Below are 24,375 nucleotides of genomic sequence, written 5' to 3' on the forward strand. Positions count from 1 at the left end.
ATGTGTGTGATGACCTTGTTGTTTTTAAGGGACGTAGATAATTGCATGCCTGATGATATTGTTTTATTTAAGGGATGGTAGAACTTTAGATATCCCATGACCTTGTTGTTTCTAACAGAATATAGAATATCAAATGTCTGATGACCTTTTATTTTTAGGGAAGGTAGAACATTACATTTTTGATGGCCTTTTTTTTAGGGAAGGTAGAACATTAAATGTCTCATGACCTTGCTGTTTCTTAGGGAAGGTAGAAAATTACATGTCTGTAACCTTATTGTTTTTAAAGGAAGGTAGAAGATTACATATCTGATGACCTTGTTGTTTTTGAAGGAAGGTAGAACATTAGATGTCTGATGACTTCGTTACTTTTGAGAGAAGGTAGAACATTATATATCTGGTGACCTTGTTGTTTTTATAGGAAGGCAGAATATTACATGTCTGATGACCTTGCTGTTTTAAAGGAAGGTAGAACATTATATATCTGGTGACCTTGATATTAATGAGGGAAGGTATAATATTAGATGTCTGATGACCTTGTTATTTCTGAGGGAGGGTTGAACATTACATGTCTGGTGACCTTGTTATTTTTAAAGGAAGGCAGAATATTACATGTCTGATGACCTTGTTGTTTATAACGGAACATAGAACATGACATGTCTGAGGACCTTGTTGTTTTAAAAGTAGGTAGAACATTATATGTCTGCTGACCTTGTTGTTTTCAAAGGAGGGCAGAACATTATATGTGTGGTGACCTTGTTACTTTTGAGGGAATGTAGAACATTACATGTCCGATGACCTTGATGTTTTAAAGAAAGGTAGAATATTAGATGTCTGATTACCTTGTTGTTTTTAAGGGAACGTAGAACATACACGACTGATGACCTCGTTGTTCTGTTAAGTTTCTCAGTAGTTAGTGTTGAAACAGGAGAAAGAACGTCACGACTAATTTACAAGTACCTTTTTTATATATCAACACTATACATGAGATCTGTTCACAGAGGGATCTCGCACATGAAGGACCGGCGTTCTGCACAATCGGTGTTATACAGCAGACCTGTCACGTCAGCAAAGGCGCACTTCCTACCAGCACTGTTATCCGGTTCACGATACCTCCACCAACCGCTGAGTGCAGGCTCACCTGGAAACACAGGACACAAGTGTCGTACACTCGATCCATAACACTTTATCTTTCTTCAGATTATACCAGTTATTTCCGAGGTCACTGCAGCCACCAACTGCTGAGAGCAGGCTCACCTGAAACACAGGACACAAGTGTCGTACACTCGATCCATAACACTTTATCTTTCTTCAGATTATACCAGTTATTTCCGACGTCACTGGAACACCCCAGGCTCATTTTGGTTTTCGCCTCAGATTTACGGCCAGATGGACTTCCTGACAACACGCGCATTTCTGGATGAAAATATCAACCCAGTATAGAGCGGGATTCGAACCTCAGCCTTCAGAACCCCCAGTGGATTTGGGTGTTAGAAGAGCATCCACGGTGTTCCTGGTTGTCGTAAGAGGAGACTAAAATGTCAACCACTGGCTCTCACCTGAGACCGTGGGTTGACGATCACGGGTCCTCTAGCTGAGCCTGGCATCTTTCGCATTAAATTTTTGTCAGGCTCCTCTCTCTTATCTTTCTTGTGCGACCTCTCTTGGTCAACACTTGTTCTAGACCGACACCGAGGGCCTTGGGATTTCCTGTACCTTCAATTTTTAGAAGTGCCGGACCGCTTCTGATTGGTGCTTATATAGGACTGTTGCCCAGTGGTATTCCTATTAAAAGTATATTCTAGTATTTTCTACTTGACTGCACTGTTAAGCCATCAGTAATCTTATTCTAAAAATAATTTGTTGTGGTGGCAACAGCTTACCACGTGAGTGGTTCGTCAAACTGGTATTACATATTTTTATCATGAAGTCAACCAGCTACGTGTAAATAAGATCGGAATATTTTCACAGATCCACGAATTGGAGCGATGTAAATTTTATCTATGTTTTTCACAGGCAGCTGAAGCACTTTGTGGAAATTTATACAGAAGTCTTGGATGTTACCTCGTGCTCCAATTATCAATCCGATAACTTTGATGTTTCGAAGCTGGTACTTCATGTCGATACGCCGTGTGCTGCCAGTTGTACTCTATTACGTGCATTTCCACATTCTGTTCCGCTCTTCTGTATTGAATTGTATTCCCTATCATTACGCACCGCGGTATTTCTATTCTGATTTGATGTACTTATTCTTACAATTCTGTTAATAAATAGTCTGACCCTTATAAGACACAGTCATCGCTTTCGGTATATTTTCAACATTTTCAAGTTTCGTAATTCTTATCCGTGTGTTTTGAGGTTGCGACAACATTGTTGTTTTATCTTCCCGATAAGTACGACCCCATGGGTTGGGACCATAGAATACATCCATGGTATTCCCTGCCACTCGTAAGATAACAAAATGCGCCCCAGGCGCTCTTCATTTTGGAGCGTGACTTAGTGACCGTGGGGAAGTTAGCTGAGTCCTGGCATTACTTCCACATAATTTTGTCAGGCTCTTCACTTTTATCTGTCCTTGGTTAACTCTCGTTCTTGTCCGACCACGGCGATATTACATTTTCGATACCTGAGGAGACTTTCATCTCCCCCTTCCCTTTCTTTAGCCGACACATTCATCTCTCGAAGTCAGACCTTTTCATTCTTTTGCTCCATTAGTGGATGGCTGCTCAATTTTAGTTCCTCATAAAATACAAATACCACCATAACATGACCCAAAAATTGAAAATAGTAATAAGTAACAAACGTCATGAAATATTGACCGAGCTGCCTTAGAGACGATGAAGTCTTGTCGCTATAACGTACCACAGTGGTTCCAGTGATTGAATAGGCCAGAGAAGAAGTTGAAGTACATGCTGATGCTCCTCAAACCAAGATCAAATCCACTATGCGTTGAGCACTGTCGTCTGAAGAAGTTGTGGCAGTGCCTTGTTATACATCTGTTGACCTAAAATGTCCACTTAGTAAGAATGGCGCCGTGCTGTTAGAAACTCACAACATTATAAACGACTAGTGCTGTATGACAAGTAATTGGATATAAGAACCACACATGTTAATGTATTTATGAAACAAAAGACAGATAGTCGTTACCGGTACCCCTGGAAGTACTGAACGCTGAAAGGCATAACAGTCTATAATGATAATGTATGTATGTTAATAGTCTTTAATACATACTATGGAGATAACATGGTTTGCATAGTGCAAATGATCCATTCACTGAGAGATAGTATTTAACACTTAACAGTTCGAGATCTTGTAATGTGTAACTGGTGCTAATGATTCCCGTTTCCTCAGTAACTTTGTGTAAGGCAACAACAGAAGAGCCGTTGTAGCTGTGCAAATCATCACACGAGGCAATCACTTCGCAGAAATGAGCGTCTGTCTATAACTGTGGAAACATTCTCATTATTTCAATATCGTCCTGAATGACAAACAAAATAGGGATTTAATACATGAAAGATCTGGCCAAGGTATCCTCACAGCCACCGATCTCTAGCACTCGGCGTGCTGGTAGCACCTGGATATCGTAACGTGCCATGCTGTGTTCCACTGAGTAACATCAGAGATAAACAAGACTCCTTCATGCGATGGTTTTCTAGGAGGTTCCTTCCCATCTGTAATTTTTCTACTTTCGTTGAACACGCCCACTGACGAAACTATGCCCATCCCGATCTGTCACCCGTAGTGCACATTTTATAACAGAGACAAACATATCTAAAGTCAATACAAACCAGTGAACCACCCAAAAGTCAGCCAAAGTGAAGCGATGAGAATCATAATAATTGCGATGAACGAAATACACAAAGGCACAGTGCAAATATCACCCCCAGTGGAGTGATAGTGTCAGACTGTACTTGTTGGCTGCAGGGAGTAAAGTGATCCGAAACGTGCAAGTCGCAGACTCAAAGAGAAACGGAGATTGTAGTAGCTGCAATAAGTAAGCTGAAAAGAGAGCACAGTGAGATTCACAACAAATTCGAGCACTTTCTTTCATTATAAGTGAGAAGAAACGGGAAGGAGATAGCTTCAAATATCACAAAAATATGAAAATTCAAGCGCATCAGAAAGTAGAAACTGCTTCGGGAGTCGATGATGTGAAGGTGAAGAGAGCAAGTACATATATATCGATTAGTTAACCTGAGGTCAAGTGAAGACACCGCGGTTCACGTCTAGATGTCATCTGTTCAGAAGAAAACATTTCCGGGATCGAATCGCAGAGAGACTATTAGAAGAGCGAAGTAGGCTTTGGTCGTCTTACTATTGACGATATTACTACTTGGTCTGAGGTTCAGGAGGTTCCGTAGTCATTACCAGGGATATGGATGATATTGCCACACAACTTTCATTCTATGTCTCTGAAGTGATAGCATATCAATTTGTAAATTACTGTTCACGTTCGAGTAGAGAGTGACACCATTGAGTTCTTGGCGATTACGACGAAGTTAGGAACACTACGTATCTATTAAACTTTCACGACGAGACATGTGGGCACTTTTAATTAATTAATTAATAAGAGCATACAAATACACATGGGGAAGTGTGGATGTTTATTCTCTGGTATAATATAGTAGTGTTCTCTTGCGATTCTTGCAACAGGAGGAGTATTATTTGTCACACAAATTACACGAAGAGTCCTTGTTGGGTTCATGGTATTTCGTATTCTTGCATATTCTATGGTGGTATCCACATATCGCCAGGCTTGTCAGTGCAGAACGCACGTTGTTGTTTCCTTTTGTCCATCCTCTATCAATCATGGCATCTGTAGAGTAGAAATTCTCTTCTACATTCGTCCGCTTGTCTCGTCGGAGCGTCAATAAATATTTTCTTGGCTGGTTGATGACATCTCAAGTCCTCATTGAAGGAGGTTCATAGGCAAGCCTTGAGGGCGCTTTTTTGCAATTCCGAGGGCTCATTTTAGGAAGCGGACTTTTACTTTTTCTATTGTCTCTAGAAATTCCCAGATCAGTTCCAAGTCGTACGTGATAATTGGTACTATTTTAGCGCTGAACAGAGTCATAGCTCTTATCGCTCTTTCCCTGATGTGGATCCTGTATGACGTTCCTGTTGTCTCTAGAGTTAGTCCTAAGTATTTGTTCCTAGTAACATCTTGTCTTCGGTCGGTAACCTGCCCCTCTTCGAAAAACCATATGTATATTATTTCCTAGTTTATGACGAATTTGTTGTTTTCAGCTCAAATGTTCAGTTTGTTTAAGGCTTCTTTAAGGTAATTATCGGTCTGCGAACCTAGGACCATGTCATGAGGATACATATAGAGCGACACTGTTTTCATATTTTCAATGGATTTTCTGCGTCAGATGTGGCAATGTTAAACAGGAGGGAACTAACTGGGTCACCTTGAATTACTCTATTTGTTTGAAGGATTTCTTTTGATATACTTATCCCCTCGTTTATCGCTACATTGCTTTGTGATAGGAGTTTCATATGAGTTTTACAATTTCATTGTCTTCTGTCATGGAGTCCATACTGTTCCTGTCCAACATGTCGAATGTGAAGACTGTAAAGTATTTGCCTTTGAGGAGTCTTAAGCCGCCCAGATGTCTTTTTGTAGACATTTTATAGCCTGCGAAGGTGATCGTTTACTTCTTAATCTGAATTGATACTCTTATATTTGATGGTCAGCGAAGTTCGTTTGTCTTTCTGATATTATACTCTAGAGCAATCCCTCGTTATGAGATTCAGTTGTCGTCTTGTCCTTTCCTTTATATCATGTCTTTATTCAGGATTTCCTCCAGTCCACGGAGATTTTTCCGCTTTGTAGACATTTGCTGAACAAAAAGATCCATATATTTGCAAGGTGTTGTGCACTTCTTGAGACCAAGAATCCTAATACCGATGGTCTGAAGATATGAATACCTTATTTAAATCAATAATTTTAAAAAATTAGTACAAAACACACCAAGGAGTTTCTCAGCGGAGGTTTACGAACACTTGGTCTTTGTCCACTGTGAGATGCATTCGGTACTTCTCTAAATCTGGTTTCCGTTTTTTCCTCACAAGAAAGTTTTTCAGCTCACATAATAGAGAACACCTCTCCCACATCAGGGAGGCCATCCGGCTGTAAAATTGTGTGGCCCCACCAGAGAGTAGAGATGACCTCCTATGTGTCTCAGGAGGATGTGATGACCAAACAAGTGCTGTTTTATCCCCACCGGAATTGTTCGTCGTCTCTGAGCGCAAACGGTAAAGACAAGGCCACACATTCTACCAATCAGAAATGAGAAAATCTGCGACAAAACACGGAACTGCGTTTCTGCATTTGAGACTGAGATAAATCAGCATCTTGGAGGAATATAAATTTCTGACTATGATGTAAATGAGACCTGGTAATCTGGCAATCTAGAAGTTGTAGCTTGCTGCTTGTGAGAACTGTTTAAGTCTGCGAGGGCTCCTCAAACATTTTTACGTGTCGAAGTAATGACATTCCTGCTCTGGCTCAGCTCAGTAATATCAATGACGCTGATAACGGTGATACGCGTATCCTTCTAAATAATTCACGGCGATATATATCCTGAAACAGAGACAGCATTTACGTACGGTCATCATCATTCAAAACCGTTCGTTATAATTGTATAAAAATATTGTTTTCGAGATCATCTGAGCGAGTAGCGAAAAGTACATTCTAGCCGTGAAAATGGAAATATGGATATTCTAAGCAAGTTTCTGGGCCTTGCCTCACGAATTACTTCAAGTGATTCAGAGAAAATAAGGAAATGTTTAGTAAGAAATCGGTAAAACACAACGTCAACTATAAATAGAGATCGGAGTAACTGACAGCTGTTGGTGATTGGTAGTGTGTGTGAAAAAGAGAACAATAAAATATGACGACAGGCGGTACATTAAAACAGGAAGCGACACATTCTTATTCACTCGGGCTGTTTGTCTACGAGCTTTACCTGTAATATTTATCGTCGCACATGAGTGTGTTGGTGATCAAGAAACACCCTGTACCTGCTAGTTGGTAGTAACATTTCTCACAACGAGAACTCCATGACGAGGAATTTTTATTAAATAGGATGTGCATCACTAAATGCAATTAACTTCTTCTGCGCGATGCAGGAGCATTCGCACCCGTTTCCCAGGTGATCGACCGTCTGATGGTGAGAGATATTTCGAAGGCGTTTTTGACGGCTGCTTCGTTGTTTCGTGTCCAACCATGACCCCAGGGTACTGTTGTCGTGTGAGTGACTGCAGTCACGTCCTAGTACTTGAACTATGGGCAACGACTGAGGGGACGAGTAAGTTGTACTGAGAGTCGGGTGTAATATTGGGCACCACGGACATATTCTGAGTCGTGGCCCTCCTTGAGTCGGGAGTAGTATTGGGCACCTCGGACATATTCTGAGTCATGGTCCTCCTTGAGTCGGGAGTAGTATTGGGCACCTCGGACATACTCTGAGTCATGGCCCTCCTTGAGTCGGGTGTAGTATTGGGCACCTCGGACATACTCTGAGTCATGGTCCTCCTTGAGTCGGGAGTAGTATTGGGCACCTCGGAGATATTCTGAGTCATGGCCCTCCTTGAGTCGGGTGTAGTATTGGGCACCTCGGACATACTCTGAGTCATGGTCCTCCTTGAGTCGGGAGTAGTATTGGGCACCTCGGAGATATTCTGAGTCATGGCCCTCCTTGTGCTCAAGAGGCGAAGACTATACAATCAACCGTAGGTCGCTAACTTGTCAGAGGAGAGACTCTCACTTGGACTATGTGTAAGTAGATGAGCAGCCTGCTTCACATAATTTACCGAGCTGAGAATATTTTAATCAAGCCTCCGGGAGTAAAGGATTTCCAATTAGTTTTGACAGTGCAGGATTCTTTGGAAGCAAAGAGGTGAAGGAAATGGTATTCGATATTAATCTATCAACCCACAGTAATGGGGAAAACATAACAAATAAAGTAGAAATGGGCGAGTTAGGGAGAGTTAGGAAATAATGATATTTCGGCAAGCGGTGATAACGATTAAGGGACAGGAGGAAATCAAATGCTTTTAACAAGTGTTGAAAAAGGATGGGCAGTTTGTGATGTACGGAGGGAAAAAGGAAAAAAAAATATTTTGGATTAATCTGGTAAACTCATATTACTTCCGAACAGATAATGGTACAGGTGGAAGGAATATAAGAGGAAATATTCATCTTGACGTCGCGAACCACCAAGCCGACAGAGTAATAAAATGAGCCTGGAAAGTTAGTAAAGGTCCATCTGATTTGACGAAAACAGTAATTGCACCTATTTGTAAGCAAGAGGACTGTTTGAACCATCAGGGTACTTCAACGACACTGATGAAGGTGATTCCTTTGTGTACCGGGCAAGGTATTCACTAGTATTTTTGGAGGGAGAAACCAATAAATGTCTTATACTGTGTTGGATGAGACCAGTGTGGTTTCAGACCTCAGAGGGGTTTTCATGGTCAGGTCTTCAGTATTCGTCACACAAGTAAAAAGTGTTATGATATTAATAGCAAGTTTTGTTTTTGTTTCGTAGATCTAGAGAAGGCATATGACAGAGTACTTCAGGGAAGGATGTCAGCCACACTGGGAGAATATGGGATTAAGCCTAGATTATTGGGAGCAATAAAACTCCCTTATGTTGACATTGAAATTTGATGGTAGAACGAGTTCAAGGTACTTACAGGGGTGGGATATGGCTGCAATCTTCAATGTTGTTGTTCATAGTTTACAAGGATCATCTACTGGAAGGTATAAAGCGCCAGGGATGCGGAAATGTCGTAAGCATTTTGGTGTTAATGGCAGACAGAGCTGAAATCCTGCAGTCTAATTTCTTGGAAAATAAAATAGGTGCAGTGAGTCCGACATTAATATTGGCATTACCAAGAATAAAGAGGCTCCCTGGCCGAGGCGGTAAAAACGTACTCGGTTCGCCCGGAAGGACGTGGGTTCGAATCCACGTCAGAAAGTCGTAAAATTTAGGAAATTAGATTTCCACTTCCGGAGGTGCATATGGCCCTGAGGTTCACTCATCCTACATCAAAAATGAGTACCAGGTTAATTCTTGGTGTCAAAGGCGGCCGGGCGTAGAGCTAACAACTCTACCCCATCAAGTGCCGAGATTACGAATAGTGGAAGTCTTTACCTGCCACCACTCCCAGGGCCTTCGTGGCCTGTACGGAGATGTCTTTGCTTTTTTTTTATTGCCAAGAATAAAGTCATGTCTGTTAGTTAGGAAAGTTCCGAGAACTGAATGTCAGGTCGGAGATACAAAACTGGAACTTCTGCCAGGAAGCAAGGTGCATCAAAGGTAATGCAGTGAGCTCTGGGATGGAACGGTCTGTTTTCAGGAAAACTTCGCTGTGTGGGAGTGCAAGCTGGGAGGACTCTGGATATCTCGTCCAAACGTTAGTTGTAATATACATTGCAATAACGAGAATGAAGTCCAGAAAAAACGGGCGGGAACAATGGCAGGAAGGTACCCAGAATGAGAAGATAAATGCTTATTGATGCATAAGCTCCATTGATGAAGCGGTACTCCGGTGTTGGGGTCGCGTGAGGTGAATGGAGGATGATGGGTTACCTGCGAGAATAATGTAGTCAGCCATCGAGGGTAAGAGCAGCAGAGGAGATCAGGACTCAGTTTCTAATTATTTAAAGATAAGAGGTGTGGAACTAAACGAGGGTACAGCAGTCTATAATGATGATGTCCCTACCACGACCCCAGTGTGTCCTACTCTCTAGTTGACGTCCGTGATAAACCTGCACGCCTTGATGCGGCACATAGCCTACTCCTGTCAAAGAGCACCGAGAGGTCTGCTCAAGGATTAACGTCCCCATCCGACAGATGAATGTCCTCATACCCTCACTTTACGACTCTTTACCTTCATTTAGAAATAAGTAATATTATTCACTTTATGTTCCAGTAACTACATTCGTATGGTTTGGGAGACGCTAACGTGCCGGAATTTTATCCATCAGGGTTTATTTTATGTGCCAGTAAATCTACCGTCAAAAGACTGACATATCACCGAATTGAGCGAGGATCGAACCTGCCAAGTTGGGCTCAGAACGCCAGCGGCCTACCGCTTGGGCTACTGAGGGCAGGACTTCTTCATTCCTCCCCTGATTATAGGCAATACGGTGTGGTCGCCATCCAGTGACATCGCTAACTACAGCTAAATGTCGGCTTCTGTTGTTTAATATGACAAATGTCTTCCGTCCGACATTCGGTAATTCATGAGGAGAAGAGAGCTAGAGAGAACTCACCTTTCACAGACATCCAACGATCTTCACCTTCGGGCTTGTAAACTCCCATCCAGGGGCCCCAGATCACACTCTTGTACATTGTAGGGAACACCTCGCTTCTCTCCCGTTCACTTTCCAATACCATGAGATCGCCTCCGTCTCTCTTGCACTGCTCCCTGGCGTCACTCCAGCTCTTTTCTTCACTGTACGCCTTATAACAGTTGAAACCTTCAAACAGTCGGTAACCTGTGGGCAGATAGAACATTACATTTAACAATTAGTTCACACTTTTAGATTTTAGACCATCCTACGTGTGAAAATGACGATCCTTCATTATTTGTCCTACTCTTTGTTGAATGACATGATCAGGAGACACCGTAGCGTAGAGAAGAGGAGATAATGAGATGAAGTGAAGGACGTGAGGTACGATAGCGGAAAAGGAGAAGGTGAAACGCGGTACCGACATGCAGCCTACTTCGGTCATAAAGCAGCAAGCGATTTGCTCATGGCTCAACGTCGCCACCCAACATAAATGCGACCTATGCCCTCACTCTAAATGAGCAATGTTGTGAGGTTTGTAATGAATCCAGGCTTTTGTACGCTATCTACCAGCACCTCTCCCACCCGGCTGGCCAACATTGTGATGGTGAAAATTGTTTCGACCAACGGGACGCCTTAAGCATCTTGCCCAGCAGGCGGACCAGTGCTTCTATGCACGTGATAAACTGATTTGTGCAGCTTATTTCAGGAGCTGGATCGTTCGCAGTATTTTCGAGATGATTTACCTGTCTTGGAAACAGCCAGCTCTCTTCGTATTCCGGAGATGTGAAAAACGAATGATCAACAACATCACCGTCGTATTTCCTGTACTTGGTCCTGGATACTTAAATATGTGTGGCGCGTCTGAAAGTGCCCAGTTTTCAGCTGAGTAACTTGGATTGGAAATTGGGCATATTAGATTCTATATGTTGCCGGGTATTCCTAACGATATCCATAACGTTTTATTCTACTGGCTACCATGTGACTTGAAACCAATGATTCCTAATCACGCCTGCTCTATATGTATGATGATATGAATTAGAATGTTTGCAATTATATCAACAGGGGTGTAGTTCAGTCCAGCATGCATTGCTTTGGTCACTTTCAGACGCGCCACACATATTTAAGTATGCATGACCAAGTACAGGAAATACGACGGTGATGTTCTTGATTATTCGTTTTTCACATCTCCGGAATACGAAGAGAGCTGGCTGTTTCCAAGACAGCTAAATCATCTCGAAAATACTGCGAACGATCCAGCTCCAGAAATGATTCAGAGTTAAACATACTTCCTTCTGTAAGCTTTAGCTCGTGTAATATCAACGTCCATGCTCCTTCTCCCACTCAAACATTGCACTATGGCAGCAGTAGCACGATCATTTAAGGCCCTTCACTCAAATGAGATGCAAAGTGGCGGTAAGTCGTGATGATTAAGCGGTGCCGAAAACCACTGGGAGATTTTATTTTAAAAGAAGAGAATCCAAGGCAATGCATTCAATTCCTAACTTTCAGTTGACATTTCTTTAACATTGTATAGAATATAATTATTTCCTATTCTTGTTGACTTATGTTCAGATTCGGGATTTTCATAGTGACATCTGTCCGCGTGGATTGCCCCTTCTCTGGAGAGTTACGTTTCCTAACTGTCCTCGGGAGAAATTTCATCGATCTCGGTAAATTACTTTACTTTTATCAAGAAGTTTTTTTTTTTTTTTTTTTTTTTTTTTTGCTAGTTGCTTTACGTCGCACCGACTCAGATAGGTCTTATGGCGACGATTATCAAGAAGTAATGCTAAAAATTGATATCACACATAAAAACAAATTATGAGTCGGATTTGTGTCCTTTCCTCGGACAGCCTTCTCCCACTGCCCTAAATGGCTAGGTACCTGAAGATGATCGGTTATGTGTACGAAACATGCGGCACTGTCATCAAGCGCAGTAAGACATAACGCAAGACGCACTATGTATTAATGACTTCCACTTGAATTTACTTGCATTTCCCCTGTTTTGTTGCCACCTCCATTTGCTCACTATTAATAACTCTGGAGCAGCCTAAATCTACATTAATCACTCATTAGAGGGGGCTTTTCTCCAACTGCAAAGTTTCTACTATGTACAGCATTTCCAATAGTTGCGAGCAATAGAATCACTAGAATGTGGTCCACATTGGATTTCTTAAAAGTGAACGACGTATTACTAACTTCATCATTTGTACAACTTTTGGTTAAATTACACGAGACATTATTTTACAATATTTTGAAAGTTAAATCTCAGCGGTTGGAAACACTGCATTTATGAGTATTTCTACCTCATTACGTCTTGATTAGTCACAAAATGCAGCTGTTTTGTGTTGGCCTGCGAGACCCATGTTATACATTAGTGTAGAATAAACGAGCACTTACACAAAACAGGAGCACATATGACAGTCAGTAAAACTGAGAACATCAGCACTGATCAACGGCATCCACACTTTGGAAGAACCGTCGTTCTCAGACCGAATTATGAGAATACTGTGAAAGAAAACAAAGGCCAGGTCATGTCGTCTTAGAATGCCCTAAACCCGCACATATTGTGCCACTCATCGGAAAGGCATCTGCAGTTGTACCAAGTAAAGTAATGAGAGTTACCGAGCGCAAGAGATAAATGGAGAACTTCTGCTTGACCACTGTCTACCTCAAGGTCTATAAAGAGCTTCCACATGTTCTCCACGTGCCCAGGGATCCGCGAGGGAAGAATGGAATAACTGACAGAGAGATGACCTGTAATTCGAACTTCAGCAAGTTTTCTATCTGAAAAAATTCACAAGATTCACGTATCTCTTGATTTAATATTTCAGAAAAATGTCTTGATAATTATTCTTTTCATACGTAATATTTATCATATTTATGTTTGTGTAATTCAAATTGAAACATGTCGGGACATGCGTCACTGGTGTGTAACCATTCAGGGTTCTGTGATAGGTGACTTTAGGGTCTTCAAAAGGACTAATTCTCTTTAGGGAGACATAAACAGTTATCCGCGTTAACGTTATGTTCACTGAAAAGTATGATGAAAGAGAAGTTGTAGCAATTACAAGTTTCGATCGAATCGTTCACATACGACTTAAGTCAGAAAATGATGTTCTGAAAAAAACACAATCAAAGTTTTAGAATCTCTGCCAAACGAACACGCATATATACCGGCCATTATTTTGAAGTTATATCACTAGTATAATTCTTTCCCAGGGTTAGTAGGTATTTACTTTAACTCGAAATATTGTTTATTTAGTACATATATTTAATCACAAAAGCAATCAATAAAGTAACTGTTATGGCACCTCGCCCAATTTTATAGTCTTACTCTGTCATTTTGATGATGGCGGTGCCCTTCAGAGTTTTTCTTAATGTTAATATTATTTAGTCAGCGAATCTACTAAAAGGGCACTTTGTTACCTCCTTCAATTTTAAAGGCTCTGCCTTTGGTGTATTTATCAATGTTAAACTTTTTCTCTAATTAACTGCTGTTGGCATTTTACCAGTTTTTCTCTCTCGTTATAACGAAGGCTGTGCCTCCAACTAAAATTATCAAATGTAAAATTTATGCAGCGCAGGTTTTGACAAATTGCAAGTCATTAAATTAATCTTAACCTGGCAACGTTTCATTTAAAAATATTATCCTCTGTTTTTTGTCAGACATATAAGACGACTTGTTTTCAGATGGTGTTGTAAGGCTTTCGACTTATTTGCTATTCAATTATTCATGTGAAAAAATATCAATTATAAAACATTTTTTGTAAACTAAGTGATAATTTTAAATCTGTGGTTCTGACATCCTTTCTCTCCAGTGGATCCCCCAGGGGTTTTGTTTCCTATTTCCCCTACAAGTGGAATTCTCCATTCGAGGAACGGTTACAATCCTGATGTGTACTGTTCGCAGCTCACAAGAGCGCCACGAACAAGTTGAGGAGGGAGACGAGCCTTTCTCTGAGAGTCCTGCGGAGTTCAGCAAGAACTGATAAGGATGGTTGCTAAATTTTGTACGTATTGCAATTCACCTGGAAACAAAATGTAAGTATGGATTCCTGGTAGTTTTATTGAAGTAGTTTCCAGTTGCTTTCCTGCCCAAAATCGTGAATCAATCTTAGATAATAATATTATGACTGCGTGCCGTAGGAAAGAGCCATAAACGGGAAGGTGACTTACTAAATGTGCACATCCAGATATTTGTCTCATGCAAAACTGAGAAGCCACGGAATCACCTTGAGGGATGTCGAACCCACAACCTCTACGTGATAGTATCATCGGCTCGCGTGTGAGGCCGCTGTGCCGTACGCTGCGATATGTGGAAGACTCACCGCGTCCCGCCTTCACTTCGGACCTAAGACGCTCTCATTTCTCATATTCTCTCTACTCGTGCACTCGTTCAGCAGACTGCTGCTCCAAGCAAACACCTACACAGTAACTGCAGGGTGAGTACTTTATCTGTGGGACGTGGAATACAACGATTAAGAGCTTTACTTTTCTGTCTGAACAAACTAGATCCAAATCTCCAAGAAACACATGTACGTTCGTCTCTCGTACACCACTCATAGATAATCTGATTAACTTCTTGAGAGTTTATCACTCACCTGAATGAGGACAGGACCTTGGTTTCGTAGTAGTAGTAGCTGTAGTAGTAGTAGTTGGAGTAGTAGTAGTAGTACTAGTACTACCTGGTGTAGTAGTAGTTGGAGCAGTGGTAATAGTAGTAGTCGGTGGAGTAGTAGCAGTCGCTGCAGTAGTGGTAGCTGGTGTAGTAGTTGCAGGTGTGACTGGTTTCATATATTGAGACGTCGAAGTACCTGGAAAAAAAATACGCATGAAATATGCAATTTCTGATAAATAAAAATCACTTCCGCTGCCTTGTCCGCCATGTATCCCTTCAAAACATACCCCTAACTTATACGTACATACGCACTACAAATCTCACTCCCAGTCTCCCCACATAAATACCCCTTAGTTTCATTTATATTATCCTCTCCTAGAAAGTATCCCACTGATAATAACCTCCTCTCCATTCATACTGTGCAAATAAAATTCGTATGGAATCATTTTACGGTCTCCGACAAGGCCTACTTCAGAATATGGTTATGTTCAAAAGATCGCCTGTACCAAGATTATTAAAATAGTGCATGTGTCTCTTACTTGTAATGATTCTATTTTGTCCAGTTGAAACACTACTCATCATGATAATGCCGCTCCAGAAAGGTGTATATGGTTTGTTGTATCATAGATGAAAGTGAAGAAAGGTTAGATTCCTTACTTAGGTCCTCTTGAACACAATCACGAGTTTAAGAAGGAGGAGATTAATTTTGATTTGATGACAAATAACGATAAGCTGTTTACACTTTATATTATTACTGTTATTTCAAAGCAGAGTCATACAGCAACGGACTTGATATAATTTAGATCTCCTACACACATGGCATTCATTCCAGAAGGAAACTCAGTTGACAGCCAGATCTCAATTGCCTACTGATGCCACGCTTCCCGCATCGCTGATTACCCAGTGAAATATTTCCGCGTCTGCTTCAATTCATCCGTACCTGTACACCGCAAAGAGATGAGCCCTATACCTAGAACTTAATGTTTCTCATTTTTAACTTTTCCATACCATAAAAATACTTCTTCCTCCGGTATAAATACTCACCCACCTATCGATTTTATCTCATCTCTACAAAAACACTCCAGTTTTGGAAGAATCTTCGCATCCATTACGTCACTTCTCAACCATGAAACAATTCCTTATACAATATCTGGTAAATATGAATGTAGAGAATTACTTAATAATAACCACTATGTCCCCGTACTTTCACTTCCGCTGCCTAGTCCGCCATGTATCCCTTCTAAACAACACACGCACTCCCAGTCTCCCCACATAAATACCTCGTAGTTTCATTTAAAGTGCCACTGATAATAACTTCCTCCCCATTCAACTTCATAACAGATCCCACACTATGTCGTACGTTGTTCGTACCAACATGGAAAACTACCACACACTTTCCCCATCTTCTGTCTTAACGTAATTCCTCTATCTTTGTTCCCTTTCCTCCGTGCACTTTCTCCCCGAGCCTAACTATGGAGTCCTCGATGACCAGAGTCTCGACCTCACATACTTCATTATATCCGCTTCCCTACTAGTCACAATAGTCTTCCCTGATGTTTGCTGACCATACCTTCCCCTCCATTTCCTCCTCTTCGTGACCATGTTCCACCCCCTCTTCCCCTTTTCCTACTGTACCTTTTCTCTTACCCCCACATTTCTGAAACAAGTTCATTTCCCCCTATATCCCTCTGTGTTTACCAGCGGATACTCACGGATTCCCTAGTGATAACTGCCCTTGACTTTATCCCTTTGTCCTCAGTTTCCTCCCCCTTAAACTATTAGCATATCTGTCTTTCAGAACTTCTCTTCTCACCGCACCCTGTACATTGTTCCTGTTCTCCGTCAACAGCCTAAACACTTTTTCATACTTATCCCATATCTCCCTCCCGTCACCTGCTCTTTGTTTGGGCTATGATCGTCCAATCTCACCTCAAACTCCGTAGAGTTACGGTTAGCACAATTACTGGCAAAGCACGTGGTCTACGCGTTTTGCCACTACTTTGAGAAATGTAATGTTGGCAGGACTGCAGGTAGGTAGTTAAATATGATCACCTCGATTAGGAGTGCTGCTGGAAAGAACTGCATCACCTCGAGGCAAGGACACGAGTTCCCATTATTACCAAAAACATTCTTCTGTAACACCACATTTCAAAGGCCTCTACTCTATTTCTCTACTTAGCATGACTCTGACGTTACAGACAAATACTTCGGCAAACGACGGCCTGAATTGTATATTTATGGTGAGTAGAATGTTTCATTTACACGATGGCTTCCTTTAGCAAATATTCTTCTTCGGTAATGAACGGATAGTTTCTCCTTTCATTCGTTATGTTACTTCCTAGCCACCCAAATTCGTCCACTTCCTTTATGAGCACATTTCTTAGTCTTATATCACTTGCTTCACTTGACCTTATCTACTACATTCAACTGCCCTTGATATCCTCCAACAATGACGTTCCTCCATATCCAATACTGCCTGCTCTATATGCACATTTAACTGAAGGAGAGGCAGACCACGCACCTGCCTCGCTCGCTGACCACTGCAGTTTGTGTTACTCTTCGTTCCCTGTAATTCCAATCCTCTCAAGCATTTCAGAACGCCTAGTCCCGTAGACAATATCGAATAGGGAGGAGACTGACGCAGGCACGTTCCCTAGCAGATTGCCCCTGGACACGGAGGAGATACCGCCCACAAACACTGCAGTCCTACTTCTTTGGGGTAAGGAACACCGAGTGTGAATGAGAGTTCTATGACAACGATCAGGTCTTACCGTGTACTGGTGGATGTACAGAAGTCACCGAAACAAGCTGCTCAACTTCACTGCTATCACATGATCTTCTTTCTTGGTGGACATTCACGGCTAATTCCCATTCGTTCTCCGTCGATGTCAATCGCCGCGTATCAACCTGTAACGAATATTGAACTCTTAAGACATAGAAAATTAAAGCCCACATTCAGTTCACAATCCACTATAATTCCAAGGTGAGTATGAAGCACCCATTTGAAACAACCCTTCCTACTCACATTCCTGTTTCCTTCTTCGCACGTCACATGAGATGCCATTATGCCCAACTACCATTCCACACAACCACAACTCGGAGTTTCGCCGCACCATATAGTGGCAATCGGAGCCGAAACTTACGGAAAACCTATAACGTACTCCCAGAGATGCTGTTTGTTCGTTATTCTTAGATATTACTAAAACATCCCAGTTTCATTTAATTCGGTACAATTGTTCGTGTGTTTTAGAACTGAATGTTTAAAGCACGGAATTTCGGTATTTCTTGACATTATTCTCGTGCTGTAAAAAGGGACAATATGTCCAAAGAGAAATTCATTTAACAAACGAGACATTTGATGTCTCCAAGCCCGGCTTCAGTGACCATAGTTTCGAGATAAAGGAAGTGGAGTGGACGAAATCACAATCACATATCAGAGTGAATATAACGGAGAGATTCAGGGATCGGTTCGGGAATACCGTACCGTACACATAGATGCGTTTCCAAGCAGTGTAGCAGTAGATATGACCTGGCTGGACTACTTCTTACGGCTCCAGGCAGTGTAGCAGTAGATATGACCTGGCTGGACTACTTCTTACGGCTCCAGGCAGTGTAGCAGTAGATATGATCGGCTGGACTACTTCCTATGGCTCCAGGCAGTGTAGCAGTAGATATGACCTGGCTGGACTACTTCCTATGGCTCCAGGCATTGTAGCAGTAGATATGACCTGGCTGGGCTTATTCTTACTGCTCAAGGCAATATCGCACTAGATATCGATTGGCAGGACTTCTTCATTAAACCCAAGACGGCGACAGTCTCCACTTCCACGGAGCTCTTTTTTTTTCCTCAGGGTCTCCATCTGGGCCGGACAAACTTTTCAGACTTCATCGTAAATCAGGGGGACCATTGCGAGATATTTCCAGCCAGACCGATGTTCCTGGAATGATTTCTTACAGGAAAGGTCTAGTTTCTATTTTATTTGTTTTCCATAAACCCACAACCTGTGTGTTACCGTTATTATATTATTTAACAAGTTCAGTGCGGGATTAACATAGGCTGTTGTCACAAAGACAAACTGTGTGAAATGTCTGTGAAATATAAATTCAGTTAACGACTAAGTTCTAGCGCCTCCTGTGACGATCTCTCGAACTAGCTGGCTGCTTGTCTTGGGGCAAGCATATTAGCAACATGCAGATATTATTTTAAACACGGGACTTTTTTCCCAGCAATAACAACACAATCGTGAGTAATTACGTCTGCTACGAGTTACTCCACTATCTTAAGCCGTTAGTGGTTAGCACATGCAAAGCAGGTTTGTGTTTGATGCACTATGATATCAAGGACATATTAGATTACTTCCGCAAACTGTACTGTGGTTTGAAAGTTGGTTGAAATTTGAATGGTGCATGCAAATATTTATTATACACAGCACTAAGTTACGTGCATTAATCACATACAATATTATCCATCCAACACGGAAACACAACTCTAAATTTGATAATACACGGTACCGTTATTATCCAGTGTCCACTGGCGTTCTTGTGGCCATGCACAGACAGGTCCAACTTCGAGCCCACAGACGATGCACAGTGGTCTGTGCTCGCCAGTGAAACTGCTAGCGTCAGGGGCAAGAGAACCTGGAACAAGTACAGAGTTCAACAGTTAACTATGACTAAAATTACAGCCTAAAGGAGGTTATGACAGAAAATATGGTACCGCAATGCAGAATACTTATTTCAGCTTCATTCGCTATCCATCCTCAGTGAAACAAACACACTACCTTAGATCGTCAGCCCCGCTTGGAAACTTTGATTGTCAGTTAAGAAAACAGCCCGCAATATTTTACTGTGTAAATTAATCGTCCGCTTCCCTTTACAATTTTAAGTATTCTGACAGGATTTATTAACATGTTCCTAAGTATTTGTTAATTATTGTGACGAGAGCTTCATGAACTTGGTTCTAAGTACATGCTAAATGATCTGACCATTTCACGGCCCTTGATACATTTTCCTCTGTCGTGGCCAATATTCCTATAACGGAGCCTTGAAAACTACAGCCCCGACTAGTCCAAGTAACGAGTGCCTTGTGCAGAGACCCGCTGTAGTTAGGGACAATGGCTGGAGAACGTGAACCAACAAGTGGAAATGTAGAATGAGGAGCTCGAAATCTCTGATACTTTACAACATATCTGCGTCTATCTCAGTCTGATGACCCGCAGGCTTGCCTTTACAAATTGGAAAGACATAATTCACAAAAGGAAGCCGTAGCTTCCAAAGCACATTACCCAGGTCGGGTCTCGAATCGAGAAGTTCACTTTACATTAGGGTTTAAAAAAGGTACTCAGAATCGGTAGGAGCAGTTGCTCCTAGTTTTACATTAGACGGGGCTTGAACCTCCAATTTTAGTTCACAATGATTTTACAATACGCCCGTTGTTGGGGTGTAAAGTACGTTACACAGACCCTTAAAGCAGAAGGGGTGTATTACTCACATAATTAGTTATACCTGGTTATCCTCTCTGTATTAGTAGAACCAAACAACAGAGGATGGGACCTTCATAAATTTTAGTGAAATGCGGATACACTAACTGTTACAAACTTACTAAAATTTCTAAATCCTCCCGAGTTTCACACGCAGAATTTTCACATAATTACGTTTCTGCCATACCTTGTTAATTACATGCTCCCCCGTCTCCTCTCCCTTATTACACACACAAGTCAATCAGTACAAGACAACTCTATCAGCCGATGTTTCCTGAAGGATTTACTTTCATACATTTTGAGTGAATAATCAATTTAATATTATATCATTTGATGGGCTGATTGAATTGATCACAGTTTTGATAACTTCTGAATGATTAAAAGAATAACTTAGTGCTGATAGGTTACCCAACTTCAAAATACCACTTCTCTCCCAGGCTGATAAAGTGCTTTTAACACCAGGGAGCAGTCCAAAATCGATGCTAGGGACATATTGTCCCGGAAGTCAAACTACTAGAATATCTGACGGTTTAAGGCATTTCACACAGGTAACAGCATAGTGAACTTCACGAGGCCGCAATATCGAAGCAGTGAACGTAAATGCCGGCAATACCTACAAGTTTTCCTGTAGGATTCCACCATACACCTCTCTAAATGTGTCATAATTGGGCATAACTACTTATTTACCTTTGAGCACCTCCCCATTTACTGTACTTCACTGTTTACATGAAGGAGCTATACGAAATTAGCTCACAGTTTCTATAGTATCCCCAGTTTACAAGTGACTAAGTGACAAACATATAAAGGGGATAGTTATAGTCCAGATAGCTTGACATGTGATGCACGTAAGATAAGGAAAGCATTCCTTCTTGTTACATTGCACACAATGTTTCAAACTGCTCTGATAGAAGGAAATTTGTGTTTAGGAAAAGTCATTCCACTAAGGAAGGGTTCAAGCAAGATATGGCAGATTTTTTATACTCAGGAGGCCAAATGGTCTGCATCGGTATTGACCTAATCAAAGTCTATTGAGAGAGCAGAACAAGGAAGAGACGGCCTTTGGACCGGACAAGGTGTAACTGAATAGGTGGCAACATTTCTAGAAAGCAAACTCAATGCCTTAGAATAGGTGGAACGCTGTCGGGTTATACTATGATTAAGAGTGGATCCCGCAAGCCAATGTTAGTGTTTTCGTGCATGTTAATTACTGCGTCGATGTTGTGAAAGCAGCACATGGGGATCACTGCAAGTACCTAGGTGATCTTTACAGATCTCTTCATATGGTTATGGGTGTATTTCGGAGTTGTAGTAAGAATGTAACACAGAGGCGTATAAATCACTGGCAAGACCCATTCAGCGTACGAGAGACTCACCAGATTACTTGACTCAAGAACAACATGAAAAGATCCAGATGAGAACAGCGCAATTTGCTCTGGGTGGCGTCCGACAAAGAGCAGAGTTATGTTGGAAAATTCGTGCTGGGAAGGCTTGAAAGTAAGGAGACGAACATTTTCAACTTTATTTTGATTAGTAATACATCACCACACTTAACTCTATACAAGGAAATTGTCAGGGATAGAGATTTATGTGTTTTGCCTGCAAGATTCTGAGCATGACCTAAGCGACATCTTAGACACTTTATACGCATATTCTTTGAGGAAAGACTGCTGTGGAAACAGACTGATGACGTGCAGCAGATCTTCGTGAAAGTTGTGGAGACATGTGAAAACGTTGGTCTACACCTGAACTTAAAGAAGACCCAATACATTATTTTGAGCAAGGCCCTGTGGGTCGACGGAGCTCCGATACTGAGAATATCGCCGTCAACGAGCGCTGCAGTTTCGTCTTAGGATAGCGCGGAGCTGTGTGTATGGAGTAGAGTCCTGGACTACGAGGAAAGATTAGGAGCGTTTGAAATGTGGGTCTACAGTATTGACAGGAGGTGTAAAACTGTTCTGAATTGCTAAGTTCATGAAGCTTTCCTACTCTGGTCATATCATGAGGCGCCCTCCTCCAAATAAATGTGCAAGGAACACCGAGAGAAGAGGGGTCCTGGGAGACCCCGCACGTCTTGACTGGAAAACCTGCGACTGTGGTTAAGCCAACAGCAAAAGTAAGATCGACAACGTCCGATGACGGATACGGCACTAGGACTCTGTCCAGTGTGATGCTAATTATTCCGGTAGACTGAGCGTCCAAAGAGACGGGAGGATAAACGTGAAACTGATCATTACTACATGCACAGAATAATGTACTCTTAATAACGGATTGTCCCTCTATTACTCGGGTGGAGAGACCGCACTTAACTGTATAGCTTGGTGCCTGCTGAAAGACATATCTCCTACACTGACTGTACACTCACGTTCCCTCGTTTGAACATTCAACAATCACAAATTATCCCACTCAAATTCAATGAAAATTCCATTACTCTAAAGAGATATTCCATCCTTAAATTACCAAGTTCCATGGCGAAATGCTTTGGTACAACGGGTACCGGGTTCGATTAGCTGCCGTGTCGAGATTTAAACCTTATTCGGTTAATCGGGGGCCGGGCGTTTGTCATGTCTTCTTAAGTAGGAGCCGCATGCCCAGAGACATGGAGATCGTCCATAAGACCTGCACAAGGCCTGCTCCGGGGACATTCGCCGTTATTAATATTATTATTATTATCATTATTATTATTATTATTATTATTATTATTATTATTATTATTATTATTATTATTATTATTATTATTATTATTATTATTATTATTATTATTATTTGTCCAACACTTGTTCCGTTTCACTACGAGGTCGGGTATGAGTTGAGATGAACCTGTCGTGGCGGGTTCTTTTTTCTTTTGACCGGATATCCTCTGACGTCAAACTTATCAGAGAAGTTAATGAGATGAAATGAATTACCTGATATGATAGAAAGGAAGGAGAGGCTGAAACCCGGTGCCGGCACATAGCCTACTCGTGTCGAATAGCACCAAGCTGGCTGCTTATGACGGAAGATCTCCATCCGACGGTCGAATCAAAGGCCTCACTCCGTATGAGCACTGCGGAGACGTTTACAATTTAATCCAGGCATTGGACACGCAATCTAGTGATTAGAAATTGCATGCCGCCAACATTCGTATTGTGAACATCTTATCGACCAACGGGACTCGAACCGAATAACCGCGGTGTCACAGCGTTTATACCTCAAAGCCTCACCGATGAAGACCAAGAGGCGGGTTGTTATTATTATTAGTAGTAGTATTAAATTTCCAATCCAAGCCTGACATCACTTCTCCCTTGACCCCTTGTTATCAGCTACAGAGAAATAAACAAACACTCACCAAGAGAAGCGACATCCTTACGAGTTCTGATAGTGGTATCTTTAGCTCTGGCTTGCTATTTATTTCATTGACTTGAGTTGTAAGAAAGTCCCGCATGCTGAAAGCAGCCAGCTTGTTGGCCGACTCGATGACCTCTGAGAACCTTTGCCGTCATGTTCCGATAACCGAGAGGAGGTTTACCACGTAAAAAAAAAAAAAACTCACTGTGCGAGCCTGTAACAAAAACTACGAATAATGAGCAGATTTTAACAAAACTCTTTCATTCTGTGACTAGGAAAGTTACATTTAATCTATATTAAGTTAATTAGTTTAACATTAGGTTTGATTCTATCAGTAGCAAAATATGTGCGGCTCTTTAAACTGTGTAGGCCTGAACCCTCGGTGTCGGCATTCTTTCCTAAATTTACAACTTTGTGGCTTTGTTAATGAGTTCTCGAGCTCGGCTCACAATATTTGTACCCTAAACCAGCAGCGTCTTTGTCTGTGAAGTAAGATGTAGGTACGAGGGCGACCGAGAAGTTTGATTTATGAAACATTGACAGGAAGAGGTGCAAGTGTAATTTGGTAGCGAATATTCCACGCAAAATCTTCGATTACCGCTGCCGTTTTTACCACCTACATTTACCTCAAAAAACCAACTGAA

General features: G+C 41.6%; 1 protein-coding gene across 1 annotated transcript; it reads right to left on the reverse strand.

The window, feature by feature from the left end:
- Positions 1–992: 992 nt before the first annotated feature.
- LOC136886619 (hemolymph lipopolysaccharide-binding protein-like) lies at positions 993–23,764 on the reverse strand. The gene is made up of 5 exons (XM_068230779.1): positions 23,733–23,764; positions 19,440–19,565; positions 17,699–17,834; positions 10,286–10,510; positions 993–1,138 (listed from the first exon to the last, which is right to left on the reverse strand). The coding sequence occupies exons 1-5, from the start codon at positions 23,745–23,747 to the stop codon at positions 993–995; spliced, it is 648 nt and encodes a 215-aa protein (XP_068086880.1). The 5' UTR covers positions 23,748–23,764.
- Between the last annotated feature and the right edge of the window lie 611 nt (positions 23,765–24,375).

The sequence above is a fragment of the Anabrus simplex genome, chromosome X, assembly GCF_040414725.1.
Source record: "Anabrus simplex isolate iqAnaSimp1 chromosome X, ASM4041472v1, whole genome shotgun sequence".
Lineage (NCBI taxonomy): Eukaryota > Metazoa > Arthropoda > Insecta > Orthoptera > Tettigoniidae > Anabrus > Anabrus simplex.